Source organism: Larimichthys crocea, chromosome VI (assembly GCF_000972845.2).
Source record: "Larimichthys crocea isolate SSNF chromosome VI, L_crocea_2.0, whole genome shotgun sequence".
In the NCBI taxonomy this organism is placed as follows: Eukaryota; Metazoa; Chordata; class Actinopteri; family Sciaenidae; genus Larimichthys; species Larimichthys crocea.
This window is the reverse complement of record NC_040016.1, coordinates 4,796,543-4,812,042: the sequence shown is the minus strand read 5'-3', so window position 1 is coordinate 4,812,042 and position 15,500 is coordinate 4,796,543. Positions and strand designations below refer to the sequence as shown.

Below are 15,500 nucleotides of genomic sequence, written 5' to 3'. Positions count from 1 at the left end.
TCCTCGAGCAGAGCGGCTGCTCTAATCAACTGGATGTAATTCTTCACCTTAGCCACAGGTTCAGTGCCTTCCCCAGGACACTGGCTACATTTCTAAATGGTAGGAGATGATTCCTTCACAGCCAAGTCAGTCTCTGGCGTCCTTTAGGGTACAATCAAGCTTCCATCCCATCTGCCCCTGCATTTCCCTCTGTCAGCATCACTCCAGGAAGACAGACCAACACTTACTATGAATAATGGATGTATAGCGCAGTCATTAGTATAAATAAATAATTGACCACCACACACGTGTAACAGAATTAGTCTTGCAAATGTAATGATGATATTACAGTAACGCGACGGGGAGGAATGACAACATATCTGGCCATGTGCCCAATGTAAGCTGATTAGTCGCAGCTTGATGACTCTGTTCTAACACATGTCTTTTGTATATAAACTAGATTTTCCGTTTCAAGAGCGGTAATTTACATATGTTTCATGGTGATTACCCACTAAAGAGATGACAATTTTATACATAATTCATTTTTGTCTTTCTGAATTTTGAAAGGCGCCTCAAGGCGAGGTGAATTTCTTGGCCTGAAGGTGTCTCATTTATATTCCTTTTGTTTTTTGTTGATTTTTTCTATTTGTTTGCTTTGTTTTCCTTCCCAAATACAAAAACTGCAATGTTTTATTTAACATGGTTTGTTTTTTAGAAGAATTTAATCATTTTGTGCCATGCTTTTATCTGCGGGCGGCAATGCCAGTCTGTTGATCGGTCAGTCCACCACTTTGGTCGAGACTGAAATATCTCAAAAAAGTTTTCCACTGACATTTATGATCCTCTGACTTTGGCTCTACTCATTTTTTTATTCTGTGCCACCTCATCTTCTCACTTTGCCTCAATCTCAGTGCAGCATCTTGAAGGATGTCTCATTCCCAAAATGCATTTCAAGGACAGAGGAGATAGGAGGTTTGCCAGAGGAGCTATGAGCAAGGATACACAAGTGTAGTGCAGATGATGGAGCTGTGCCACATGTAATCTTTAATTGATTTTTAAATTATATACTTAATCTAATTATATTTTGATAATTGATATTTAAATGACAGCACCAAAGTAAATATGCCTCATTACATTAAATTCCTGTTGCCTTGACTCCTCTCTCCTTGTGTCTCTTCCTTGCTTCCTCTGCTTGCCTCTCAGGAGGGAGGGACTAAGACGCAAGGAGAGGAGGCAAGGAATGGAGGAGGATGTACAAAGTGAGAAATGAGTACAGGGGTATTCATAATGCCCTGATGACGCTGGTCAGGGTGTTGGACAGGTTGTGATCATTTGACATGACCTTAGCAAATAGACTTTGACTTGCCTGACTCTTACATTAGTAAGGCAAGGTGTTAAACAGTAATGAGGATCACAGTAAGATCAACATACAACAAAAATAGGAAATAGGACAAGGCATAATCTGAGATCTAGTTTAACAAAAAGCTGTTTTGACTTTCACAGCAGGCTGTGTCATTTAGAGTCACTCTTGTTTGTTACAGTGTATGTGCGTCACATGTTTTTTGTGTGAACCACAGGTGTGTACACTCAACACATTTTGGTACCTGTCCTGCTTCATATAGGAGATGACTTTGTAAATGGAGACATTCCTCTCCTGTGGGCTGACACTGCCTGCTGCTTGACCTGATTCAGCTCCATTAAAGAGGCCAACAGGCTATTAACCCCCGCATCAATACCTCACAGGTTCAGCCGCACTTACAAACCCATTTCAGCAGCGGTCATAAACACTGGTCTTATTATAGTATCTCCGGGCCGAAGCAGAGTGCCCTGGTAGACCCCATAACAAAGGAGTCCTAAAGTCAGCATTAACCTGGGTGAAACAAGGCCATGGACGCACAGGAAATTGACTTGTGAGGGGGTGTAAACTAACGAACTGTTGTTGCATGTTATATTTCAGGGTCTGATTCCTCGGGAAAGGCTGAAAATCGCTCACTTTCATTTCAGGATAAAAGTAGTTATAGGCTATAGGTTATGTGGATCTTAATGGATGATAAAGTGCAGCGACTGGATCACAGTGTGCCACATCACTTCATCCAAATCACATTCTCATGCTCCTCCTAGGAGGGAGTTTTATTCATAAGCTTCAAAGCTTAATCAACAATATGCAAGGAGGCGTTGAAAAGGATAAAATTAATTAACTGGCTTTTAGGATTGCATTTTCTCACAGCATGACTACAGTGGGATTACAAATGGAATTCTGAATTCACTGGTTTGTAAAGTAATGTCAATGAAAATAATCACAATCTTCTTATTCATCTAGCTATAGGGGTCTTACCTTAATAAAGATTTTCATAACCATCCAATTTATGTCAGTAATGGGGGCCGGAGGAGCTTTCATCAGCCTCTAACCATCATTAAAACTGAGCCTCTCTGTGAGCGTAAACAAGCAAAGCAGTTCAGACTGAGACTTATCATAAAAGTGCAAGAGAGACACCATGCTGAGAATCACTATCAGAGAAGTCAAATCCCATCTTAGAATCAGACAAATGCACCCATAGCTAAATAAAGCAAAACAGTCACAAACATGAGCACACCTGCACACATACGCACACACACACACACACAAATAAACTTGCTTTAAATATGATTTATTACATAATCTCACCCTGGGGCTGAAAACAAAAATGACAACACTGAATTTTACAAATTAATAACAGGCCCCTTTAATAAATGTCATGGAGGGAGGCAGTGATGTTACTCCTCTCTTCTTCCCTTTGGCAGGCTCAGGGTGTTTACCCAACACCCTCAGGTGCAGCGACAGAGATGTCGCTAGGCAACCGCACCATCCCTGTTGTTGCTCTGCCTCTGGCACTCAAGTGGGAGCTTATGTGGACTTAACTCTGAAAGAGCAGCAGTGTTGAGGAGTGGAAGGGGGGGATTACCAGGAAAAATATTGGATTGGGCTGAGGCACAAGGGGCGAGGCCTTACCTGAAACACCACCGCGACCAGACAGACAGCATGAGGGACTGTCAGGTCGGCTCTGTACTCACAACTGAAAGCCTGGCTCTGCTTTGTCACAGCAGCACAGTGCTGTGATATTATTTAACAACCCTGATTATTGTTGTCCAAAATATGAGTGCCTGACAGTGGGCCTGTTGATCTGTGTAGCAGGTGCCACATGAACATGTGAACAAGTCAGTCGAATGTAACCGGGTAGTGTTAAGTATTTAAAAAAAAAAAAGACCTGAAGCTGCAACTTCTGTCCCTGCCAGCTACAGGAGAATCTTGTAATTTGATAAAATGAGCTATTGCCACCTAGTGGCTCCTAGATGTACTTATGATTATGGGAAATGAAATTGTGGCTTATCACCACTGATAGCTCCAAATATACGCTCATTGTTCCTCTTTGGTCGACGCAGACACAAAAGCTGCTCCCAATCATTGTAACATCAGGCTACTGTCCCAGAGCCAGAATGCCCTAATTATTTCCAGCCCATGGTTGTGGTTAATGTTAGCAGCTGATGTTGCAGCTGTTGCCAATGCGCAGTGTGTTGGGCTGATAATGGAGACGGACACGAACAAGACAGCCCAACAAAGAACAGCACAGATTGTGTGAGTGTGTTTCATTCTGGGTGTTCTGCTCATGGGAGTTGTGCTCAATATATGCCGATATAGACCCATGGGACACACTCTGTGTACTACATGTGGCTTTACAGATGTTAGAGGATTAAGTGGAATTATCTGTGAACAGGTAGAGTAAGAAGGAATTAAAAGGCATTCAGCTCATTCAATATTCTCAGTGCCACATGCAGAGGTTTTAATAATGCAATGCTGCCCCCTAGTGCAATACAATGAAACACAAAAAGCAAACCAGTTACTGTAAAATCATTATTTATTCAAACGTTTCAATAGAGAAAATGTGTTTTCCTTTATGCTGCGTGGGTAAATTCTCCATTCTATACAAAACTGTGTGTAAAACTTTCGGTGTAACATTTACAAATATACAGGAAGAAACTCCAGTTTGTTAAGCTAGAGGACAGCTGTCAGTCACTATTAAAAGAGTACAAATGTGTGTTGGTGGGCTGCTACAAAAATAGAAATCAGTTTCCAGTAGATCCGTTTGGTATAGCAATACAGGTTAAAAGCCTTCTGAAAACTGTTTACCTTTTAGAAATCATGTTAAACTAATTTGAAAAAGAACAATTACAACAGATTAGAAATGAGCACGAAAAGAACACGCCTCTCTTCACACATGGAACACTATACACCCAACGAAAACAGATTTTTAAACATAATCTGTGCGAGTAAAAGCACAGCACTTTGTTTTGAATTTAAGCTACACGAAACAACTGAGGTGTCACATGAAATTAAATAAATAACTAAATATTAATTCAAGCTTGAGTTTAGTAAATAAATATGCTGAAAAACAAAATCAAAGTAATGGAGATGACAGACATGAGAGTGAGCTACTGCTTCACGAGTTACAGAAGGGTTAATTGCTTCAGGGTGGCTATATGGCTTATTTATTGTTAGGAAGGCAACTCAGTAGGTTACACAGTCTGCAGTTCAAACTAATTCGGTTGACAAAACAAAAATCATTCAATAAAATTAGTTGGTGGTCTATTAAAACATAATCTGTTGATTTCCATTGCTTCAAAGCCTAATGCACACACAAATAATCAGAAAATAAACTGTACTGTGTGACAGTGCATAAGAGTTCAATAAGTCATTTATTCCTACAAAAACCCTTCCTCACAAAACATGTAATCCATTTTTGCACTTTCTTGAGAAAGAAATAGTGCAGGGTAAATAAAGGGGCATTAGTCCATGACTGCTCTGAAAGAAAATAGGCAATACTTGAGGAGAGAGGTAGAGAGGCCATCCAATATGGCTACTACTGTATTTCAGGTTCATGTCTATCTGAAAGACCTTGAAATGTGCCAAGTCGCTGCACTCCTCCTCTTCGTCTTCTTCTAAGAGTCTCTTGTGCTCTCTCTGTGATGGGAGCTGTTCTCTCCACACACTTCATCCCCCCCCTCTCCTCTCTGCCCTCTCCTCTCTGACATCAAGCCTATTTAAGAAAGCCCTTGTAGAGGAAATGGGAGCGACTGGTAAATCTCTCATTCTCCAAACAGAAGAGCAGGTCCCTGAGATTGACGCGCGTGATGCGCTGTCGCGTGGGTCTGGAGCCCGATGAACCAGCCCCACCAGACAGAGAGGAACCTGATCCCTGCAAGATTAGAGACAGGTGGGAGGGAGGAAGAGAGAGAGAGGGGGTGAGAGGGGGGAGTGGGTGTGTTATAAGAGTCATTTGTGGCAAGAGAGGTCTGAAGATTAAACCAATCACCAACAGGGGTGGAAGAAGAATAAAGATTTAAGGCAACACATGTCTTAATACTCTACTACAAGTAAAGGTCCTTCCTTCAAATTTTTACTTAAATAAATACAGAAGTATTATTTGCTAAATGTACTTAGTGTATGAAAAGTTGCTTCTGTAAAAAAAAAAAATGGCCATGGTGATGAATATTTTGTGATTTGGTTGTTAATCCTAATGCATCGTTCCTTTTTAGCCACAGGTTGAGGTGGAGTTAGTCTTAACTACGGTACTTTATGTATCATCTAGTGGTTCTCAGCCTAGAGGATGGGCTTCACGATGAATCTGAGCAGTCCTGACTTTATTTATAGGAAGAGGAAAAAAAACAGAAGCTCTGCTAAACAAATATGATCTAATAATAAAATAATATCTTTTGTACTTTTGTCACTTTTCTGTGAAATATCTGATAACTTCATTTACTTAAATGAAACCAACTTGTGAACTCATGTTCAAAAACAACAGAGGCTGCAAACCACTGGTTTAATATATGACAACTTTTTGTGGTCATAAGCATTAATATCATTACGGTGAGTACAATAATATAAAACATATTGAATATATGGATGATTAACATTAACTGCACTGGCCAGTGGGGAGGACTGAAGGAGTTTTAAAAAAAAGAGTGAAATAAATGTAGTGTTTAGTTTTATTAAAGAAATATTTTCTTTTCTTTTTTTTTACTATCTGATGTTTTTCCAGTTTTATTTAAAATATTTAACTAACAGTAATATTTATTAATGGATTTAGTTATAGCTTTGCCTGATGATCTTTTACATTATGTCAAACAGAGATCTTCAAATTACTTGTTTTGTCAGACCGTCCAAAACACCTAAATTTACTTTAATTAAATGTCTTAGTGCCAAATCATAATAGTACACACATTTCATATAGTGCACCCCTAGAATGTACTTTTTATAATACTTTTTCCAGAGACCCAAAAACTCCTACTGAACATTGAATTTAAGATTATATAAAATAGATAAAAGCAGCTAATTCTCACATTTTGTGACACAGCAAACAGATGTGTGAAGACTAATGTCCCTAATGTTCCACCTCCAAACCGGCTTCCTACACCTGCCAAATACCACTGTAACCCCCTTATTAGCCTGTTTTTATGCATTTATGGAGTAGTAGTATAAAGTAACATAAAACTCTGGTTCAGGTTCAATTACCCCACAATCATACTTCTAATGTAAGTCAAAAAAGGTCATTCCTTTATGCAGCTTTATGCACATATCCTTTATATTTTCACATTTAAATGAGTAAAATTGATCAGTAGCAGCAGAGTGCCAGAGAGTGTGGACTGTTTGACAGCACCATCTGGCTCCTGCCATCCTGTGCAGAGTTTGTATGTTCTCCTGCATATATATATATTTTTTTTTTGATGGTTAGACTTTTTTCATAGAACAGGTAGTGCTCCTGTGGATGCTGGTCAAAGGAGAAATCAATCAACTCAACCAGTAACAGTGATGTGAAGCAGGTATGACAGAGCATAACCAGCTGCAGCACAGTGAGTAAAGGTTTGTCATGTTGTATCATTGTATTGATTGAATGTGACAGGTGCCTCTTTTCAATGTGATCTGTAATTATAAGAGTCAGCTGAGAGCGTGCACGAGTGCAGTGGTCTGTCATGACTAACGAGCTGCTTCATTATAGTATTTTTTCTAGGTACGTGAACAACGCAGATGACTGACAGCAGGTTCCTGTCAGGATACTGTGGGCTGTCAGTGACAGCTCATCACAAATCAACCTTGTCTAGGTGGTACAGTTACTAGAGAGAAGAACTGGAGAACTGTTAACCTTAACATTATCTATTTCTGTAACCAAAGAAAGTCGATTTTTAACTGCAACCTGATGTTATTACTGCTGTCATCAGCATTTTAAATTTGGTGTCATTTCTTGAAGTGCACGTCATCTGAAAAGTGCCAGATGGACAAAATTATACAGTGACTTTATGACAGGGGTTAAACTTGACAGCTACCCCAGGATAAATAACACGGATTGTGGATGTGGATTTGACTTTGATAAGTGTTACCTCAGCTGCAGCAGAAGAGGATGGAGAATCCAGAATCTTCCTCTTCTTTCTGGGACCGATGGCTGCTAGAGCCGTCAGGTTGGCCTCCCTCTGTCTCATCTGAGCCAGCTCCTGCTGCTGCATCTGGACGACGCACACGTACCAAGACAGAAATCAAGCACACGGTGCATAAACACACACAGAAACGGGGACTCATTTACTGTCCTCCTCCTCCTCCTCTCATCCTACCTCTTTTGCCTTCTGTTTCAGACGCAACTGCTCTGGGTCCTCTTGCCGAGCTCGGGACTGCAAGGTCAAAAGCAAGATACATCAGTGACTGATGTTGGCAGAAGAAAGGTTGTGTATGATACATTTTCAGGCATTTGAAAAGCCATTCTGCATGAATGTCTGTAAACTACAGTCACATGGAAAACTTTCAGTTTAAAGACCAGATTCTACATCAATTACTTGTTCTGGCTGAGTCTAAAGTTCCCAAATAATCCTATATCCATCAGTGTTTACATCTAGCGCTAAGGAGTGTTTATACTGAAGAAGCTGAATAAGATCTTCACCCCCAATGCCATTTGATACATCACACAGTACACTGTTTCAATTAGATTACAACAGGCATCCTGAGGGCAAGTCAAAATCAATGACATGCAACCTTTTGTCAAACTTTATAGACTGTAATTTACCTCTCGAGAAGAGAATAGCTGCAAGATAGCACAATGCTAAATGTAGGCCAAACAATCTGCATTTATTATAAGCCTGCTATTATTAATAAATGGTTACAATAACAAATGGAGCTATTTATTTACACTCTATTTGAGACCATGTAAAGGAATACACAGATTCTTACCTACTACAAGAGCTGCAAGATATGGTTAAAAAAAATTGCTTTTGCATTACAACTTTCATTTTTACTGTAAAAACTATTTAAAATCATAATGATGTGACATTTGTTTCTGAACCAAACAAACATGTTTTCTTACATCTGGAGAACAAGATTTGTAGGCCATGGCGTCTCTAGTTGTAGTTTTGTCACACATTTTACCTTCATCAAACAACTGCAGCTTCTGCAATTTGGATATCATCTAGTCTATACTGCAGTTTCGATAATATTTTGATTAATTGTGCAGCCCTACTTACTCCTCAGCACAAAGATACCATATTTTCTTTTAATACAATTACAACAGTTTCACACATTTCACATATAACTTATAACAGGACATATTATTTTGATTTCCGTCAGCGATGCCGTACCTTAGCTGCCTTTAGGAGGATCTCTCTCTCCTGCTCCTCTTTTCGTTGTTTCTCTAACTGGTCCAGCTGCTCAAAGAACTTGAGCTGCGCACGAACATCACTGTTCTGCTCGTAATTGTCATCCTCCTGCTGACAGACAGCGGTGTTAGAAATGTTATCCCAGAAAAGATTATAGAAGAGAAATGATTGCATGTGTGTGAACTATGTGCAAAGCATTTGAAGAAGATATGTGTCATTAACTGGCTAAAAACAACATTGCAAAAACAGTAGACACTCAACTGCAGCAGTATTATTTGTCTGCAACAATCTGGTTTGTGCTAAATCTAACCCATGGAGTGGGGAATGTATTCCAGTATGAGTCTTGCTATAATGATGCAGAAAACAAACCTTAAAATTGACGTTTTTTTGCTGGGCCACTTGGGAAACTTTTTCTAGCAGGCTCTGGAGTCGCTGCTGAGTAGCGTGGGAAACATAGTTCACCACCTCTGCACCTAGGTCTGTCACACCATATCTCCTGCCTGGAAAAGAAATAGCGAGACACTTCGGAGCTTTAGGAAGTGGATGGATAGATGCTGTATTGTCAAAAACACTGTAGGCGTCTCACCAATCTCCAGCATTCTCCTCTGTAGCATGGCACAGGAGAGAAAAGCCTCGTCCTTACAGGAATGTGTCACCGCTCCCACTAGTCCAGAATTGGTTGCGAGGATATTAGCACTTTCTTCTGATAGGTTCACTCCGGCCATGGAGGCCACGTCGTTGATGTCATCATCATCTCTGCAAACATAAATGGGGTAAGGCAAACCTGAACACTACATTAAAGATCAGGACTACAGATAAATAATTAATTTTAAAAAATGTTAAAAACTAAATATCACTGATTAAAATCACTATGACTTATTATTGATTTGTCTTTTTTAGACTATAAAGGTTATGCTGTTATATTGATCTTTGCTTTTATTTTGTTGGGCAAATTAATGCAAAAGGTAATTTTCCACCAACAAATGATGCTAATACTAAAGCGTGTGTGATTAAACAACCTTTATGGTAAAACTGATTTGTATCCGTCATCTTTGTTCTTACTTGAAAGTGCCACCCGCCTCTTTCAGTTTGTTCTTTTGAGCCGGGGTCAGGGCTGCAGCACAGACTTGTTTGGAAACAGAAGGCACCTCCAGCTTCACAGGAACTGACACAAAATTACAACACATATTATAAGGTCACCCAAATAAAGACACACACATACACCAAAAGAGGGTGTTATTAGATTGACATGGTTGACTCACCTGGTTGCAGCTCTTTAAGATGGACTTGTTGCTGTCCCAGCATGATGCGGCCAGGGGCCTGATTCCTGAGAGTCACCATGGGGGTTGTCGGTAATGTTACCTGAGGTCTCAACATTGCTCTCTGCTGCTGAGGCTGGAGAACCTGCAAGGACGTTTGAGATGTGAAATTTTCAAATGCAAATTATGAGTGATATAATCTTTATTGTTTTATTGTGCTATTTCAAAAATACTTGAGATAGGCTGACATCTGTGAAATGAATTAGTCATTTTACCAGTGAGGAGGTCTGTCCTGGTTTGCTAACTCCGGGCTGGAGCTGGGGCCTGCTGACTGGAGCAGTGAGGCGGGGTGCTGGGCTGCCCAGGACCACTGTGCTGGGCGTAAGTGAGGTGGAGGAGACTGGAGCTGAGGCCAGCTGGGGGAGCTGACTCTGTTGGATGAATGCTGCTGAGTCTGGGGTGAGCTGCCTCAAAGCTGGGAGGCTTCTCTGCAGAAGACAAACAGGTGGAGGAACATCCAACAACAACATGCACTTCAAAATAACGTTCAGTTTGCTGTGGTGCACACAAAAAAAAGGACTTTTTACTGATCTTTGCTGGAGGGTATGTCAATGAAAATGTCAACGGAATAAACGCTTTCTTACCTTGAGGAAAGGCACAAGGTAAGGTTGGGGTGAGGAGTTTAGCTCTTTGTACAATCTGCTGGTGAATTCCTCAGCTTCCAGTTTGCCCTCCTAGTACAATAAATAGGCATAAAAAGCTGAGAGTCAGAGCTGTCAAATTTACAGGTGCAAATGCAGTTTTACCTCTTTTAAAAAGGACAGTTTGTTAAAGCTTCAATTTGTCAGCATCCTTGTCAAATATGAAACATGTGTACAATATAGCAGCTGAAGGGTTGACAGGTGTCTCTGCTGTGTGTACAGCTCACTCACCAGCAGGTCTTTGACCAGCTCTCTCACACTGGCTGCAGTCTCAGTTGATTGTTTCCCAGTGGATGCCAGCTTGATCAATGTGGACAGGAAACTCTTACATTTCTTCACATTGTCCATTGTCTCCTGCCAAAAAACACAGAACATTCAGATTAAGAACAAATTCAACCGCTGAGGTACTCGGGAGTGTCATAAAGTGTACCGTATGCTGTAATAGTACGTGCAGACACTCAGCTCTATCTTGATCCCTCGGGCTTAGCACAACTCACTTTGCTCACTGTTACTGAGGTAACTGTGGTCCCAGCTGTCTGGCTGACGGTCCTGGGGGTCATTCCTGATGCTGGAGCCCCAACTGCACTCTGGGAAGACATCACAACAAATTATTTTGGTTGTCAAAGCACACTTTTCAAGTCATTACAGAAGAGTGTGGGTTCTGTAACAAGGTTAATCAAATGGATCAAATTTCAGGCTCCTAAGAGGAAACAGGTGCACTTCTGCACTGAATTTCAGTTGGGTGGTCTTCCTCAAAAAGAGAACTTGTGTTGGTTTTAAGATATTTGGAAACTGCTCCAGTGGTATGACTTGGTAATTTTCTTGATTGTTTTTATTATTTAGAACTGGAAAATCTGCTGAGGCATTTTGGCATTGGTACCACACTTTACCAGGTTGTTAGAGGAAGAGCCAAATTTCATAATGCTATGCTCAACCACCTCTGTCTCTTTACTGCCTGTTCTTGTCTGCATCATCCCTGTTGGCTGGATAAAGTCCGCCCCATCAATGTTATAGTTAAATAATAAACACTCAACCCAATTATGTGATAGGCGTCAATGGAATTGCACACTTGGGTTCACTTTTTTGCAATAACAAACCTACATTTATCATGTTTTCACATCCTTTTTTTACACCTGATAGAGGCATGAGTAATTCAGAGAGTCCAGTATCTCTTGATACCGCTGGCTAGGTCTCAACTCAACTATGGTAAATCTAAAAGGCAAGTCTCAGGATTACCAATAAACCCAGGCAACTGAAAAAATGATTTACACTATGCACCAAATTACACATCCCATAGAAAATTAGACTTTTTTTTATTGTGGAAAATTTTACTCATAAAATCCTATGACTGTCACTGTGACACATAAGCTAGGGATATTATGGTGTATTGCAGGGATGCTCAACTTGCTTTGCACAGGCCTCTTTTGTAAAATGAAGATGAGGCTTGGGACCAGTTAATTAAAAAAAAACACACATTCATATAAACTAAATAAACATTAGCATTGTTGATGTGACAGAAGAAGAAGAAGAAGATATACTTTATTAATCCCACGAACGGGGAAATTCTTTTTACACTATTTATTTTACATACATTTTAACCCAGATACACACACATGCAGTACAAGGCATAGACGTGCAATTTTGGAGAGAGATGGTGGCGTGATGGGCAGCCCCCCTGAGAAGCGCACAGTGAGCAGTTGGTGGGGGTGGGTGGGGTGCCTTGCTCAAGGGCACCTCGGCAGTGCCCAGGAGGTGAACTGACACCTCTCCAGCTACCATATTTTAGTCCATGCGGGACTTGAACCGGCTACCCTCCGGTTCCCAAGCCAAGTCCCAATGGGCTGAGCTACTGCCGCCCCCTAAGACAGAATAAGATGTTTTTAAAGTCTTCCATTCACCTAAAGTGTCACTTCTGACATGTCACTGTTCTGTGTACAGCAAACAGTGATTGAGGCTCTTTGAATCATCCTCTGGTCTGCAGCTCGTGCAAGTAATGGACACAAAACAATGCATAACAAGCCAAATGAACATGATGAGAAATGATTTGACGCAAATGAGGTGGGGTTACCTGAAGGATAGGAGGTCTTTGAAGAGTGGTGGTTGCAGCGAGTGACGCTGGACAGCCCTGACGGATGATGGTGCTTGGAGTCACTTGTCTGCTGATGATGGTGTTTCCAGGAGGCTGAGAGGAAGCAATCAAGTTTTATTATACAGCTACTGATTATACCTAAACATGTAAATAAATAGCTATATATCTTTTAGAATTTTGCATGAATAAAAACTCAAGGAAGGCAAGCTGTACATCGGCTATAGTACTGACCTTGGCACTAAAGTGGGACCTAATGGTTGCCTTACTTTAAGGCAGACAGTGTGATCGTACCTGGCCAGGAGGCACACTTGTTGGTGTAGCAGCCCGAGGTGCCATGCCTCCCTGTGCCTGTGCCTGTGCCTGTGCCTGTGCCTGCATCTGGGCCAGAGCCTGCTGAGGAATCATCAGCAGTTGTCCACTTTCACTGCGTACGAGCACCATCCCTGAACCAAGTCACAGAATGTAAGAGACAACTTTAATATTATCATGATATCACATATGTATGTTAGAGTGAAAAGCTGTGCACATTAAACATTATTCAGAGTAAACATGCTCAGTTCTTGATGTAAATGTCAAAAGGTGGCGATCATAAAATCATAACAAAACAGTGGTTTAGTGTTTGTGCACTATTGATAACATACACCAAGAGTGTAAAAGGACACATTTGTTGCATATGTATTTGTAGCTGGGTGACAAACATTCAACTAGAATATAATCAGTGTGTATTTTTTATAACCACTGATCAAAGGCAAAGTCAGAAGTGGAAATAACCTGCCTGTGCACAGACACTAAGAAGTTTTCACTTCACTCACCCTGGGGGAGCTGGATGTTATGTATACTGGGCTGTCCCGGGGAGGTCTGGGGGAGCCTTGGGGCCAACATCTGAGGCGTCATGGCTCGTATCCCGCTTGGACCGGCAGCTACTGTCGCCGGAATCCGGGGAGCGCTGGGAATGACAGCCGGCTGCGGTGCTGACTGTATTATTGTTGTGGGAGGCTCTGCCTTGATTATGTGCGACCCTGCGCTGACAGACACCGAGTTGGACGGCTGGCTATTGTTTACAAGCGTGGTCTGTATGGCGATACCTGTCGGAGCTGTTGTATTGGCAACCAAAGCAGGGCTCGCGTTATTGTTCCCATTCAAAGTTGCGCCCGACCCCGCGGTTTGCATAGGCGGCCTGACCAGTGTCACGGTGGGTCCTGTCGCCTGGCTTACAGGCTGAGCTGTGGCGAGAGGCGTCTGAATTACACTGCCGGACGACGGGGGCATTATCGCGGTGGCCAGCCCTTTTGACATCACTGGTCCACTGTTGACAGCCGTGACAGCTATCGCAGTGCTGCTGCTGCTGTTACCGATTCCACTTGTCGCTGTCGTCCCCCCGAGAGGGGCAGCGTTTCCTGAATTGTGAGAGTTCATAGTTTGGCTCCCATTGAAAGTCTGCACAGAGTATGAGCCTACTTTCCCCTGGTGATTAGGGAGAGTTACACCGCCGCTAACAACAAGTGGTTTGCCAGGGTCGTGTCCCGCGGTGGAGTCCGTGCTGGCCGTCGACGCATCCATAGTTGAACCATGGGGACCTCGTTATGATGAGACCCCCTGCACTTCAACTTGTTTAGGAGCAGCACAAACAATCTTGAATTTGATGGGGGCAAGACACTCACGCATCTACTTCTATTCCCTGTCAACTCTGGCGCTTGCTTTTCGTGTATACTCACAGAGACAAAGAGGAAAACAACGTTAGTAGTTGGAGCGTACCTGCTTCAGCAATCGTCTTGACCAAGTCCCAGCTGGACATTAGCTCGCGCTACCCCCTTGTCCCGGAACTATAGCAATGTAATTACCGGCTGCTTCGTGCCTACCCCAGTGGTTGTTGTGACACAAGAACGACAGTTGTGACTCTACGGGTTTTACAGGATGACAAACTACAGCTTTATTCACCTCTGTGTGTAAATACGGCTCGTCCAGCGGGCCAGAGCCAACCGCCATCTTCACGCTCCTGCGAGCTTATGAGAAGTGAGGTACTTACCAACTGACATGCGCGTGCGCACAACGGGCGAACGTCTCCGTGCAGGGAGTTCGGCGAGCTGTGATTGGCTGCTGCGCATTCTAAAAGGCGGTACCAATGGCTTCAGCTGTCATTCCAGGGGATGCATGAGACGGAACAACATCGTACCGGAGACGAAATGTTTTCATCAAACGTTACATCGTTGCCGCCGAGTTTTTGCTATAACGATAGCTTATCCGTTTCAGAATTGTAGCATGTGGCTATTGGTTGAATAATAACGGGGTTTACGGCAAGCTAACACGCCAAATTTGACAGTTTAATGACTCTCGATGCGCCGTGCAAGATGGCTGCAGCGTTTTAGCCAGCGAGTGAAGTTGCTGTTGGAAAGAGGCGTCTGAGGGCGCCCCACCCTCCTCAGAGAGGAAACATTGTACTGTACCGTCAGCAATCATGGGATTTGGTGTGGTTAAACTCCCACGTGCGCTAACTTTAAATAAACACACAAAACAAGCAAAGAATATTTTTGTTTTATTCATTAAACATAAATCTGCATGAAATGTGTTCATAAGTTATGTGCTATTCACTCACTAAATTAATAATAGATAGTAGATAAAAAAATTTAAGATAGATGCTTAGTACGATGACATTGTACTGAGGATAATCAGGTCATAAATGTTAAAAATCAAAAAAGAAAAGAAACATAATTTTATAATATACTGACACTGTAAAATGGCAATTTGATAATAGACTTGTGTTAAACTCCTAAAACATAAAATAGAATACATTTTGTCTATTTG

The 15,500-nt window shown here is 41.8% G+C and overlaps 1 protein-coding gene across 2 annotated transcripts; it reads right to left on the bottom strand.

The window, feature by feature from the left end:
• Positions 1–3,854: 3,854 nt before the first annotated feature.
• Positions 3,855–15,240, bottom strand: taf4a (TAF4A RNA polymerase II, TATA box binding protein (TBP)-associated factor). 2 transcript variants are annotated; one of them, XM_019268364.2, is made up of 15 exons: positions 13,511–15,240; positions 12,990–13,141; positions 12,678–12,791; positions 11,107–11,196; positions 10,841–10,963; positions 10,553–10,642; positions 10,184–10,396; positions 9,912–10,053; positions 9,712–9,814; positions 9,236–9,405; positions 9,019–9,149; positions 8,632–8,760; positions 7,618–7,674; positions 7,390–7,512; positions 3,855–5,210 (listed from the first exon to the last, which is right to left on the bottom strand). In XM_019268364.2, the coding sequence occupies exons 1-15, from the start codon at positions 14,256–14,258 to the stop codon at positions 5,052–5,054; spliced, it is 2,544 nt and encodes an 847-aa protein (XP_019123909.2). In that variant the 5' UTR covers positions 14,259–15,240; the 3' UTR covers positions 3,855–5,051. The 2 variants fall into 2 exon arrangements, with proteins under 2 accessions (XP_019123909.2, XP_010753873.3); XM_010755571.3 differs by having other exon boundaries at positions 5,052–5,210; positions 8,632–8,757.
• Positions 15,241–15,500: the final 260 nt, after the last annotated feature.

What these genes read in the sequence shown, in the direction of transcription:
- taf4a (XM_019268364.2), bottom strand. Translation starts at nt 14,258, where the DNA reads ATGGATGCGTCGACGGCCAGCACGGACTCCACCGCGGGACACGACCCT. An exon ending in AAAGACCTCCTATCCTTCAG is followed by an intron (nt 11,197 to 12,677) that starts GTAACCCCACCT and finishes ATGTCTTCCCAG; the next exon opens with AGTGCAGTTGGGGCTCCAGC. An exon ending in TCTTAAAGAGCTGCAACCAG is followed by an intron (nt 9,815 to 9,911) that starts GTGAGTCAACCA and finishes ATTTTGTGTCAG; the next exon opens with TTCCTGTGAAGCTGGAGGTG.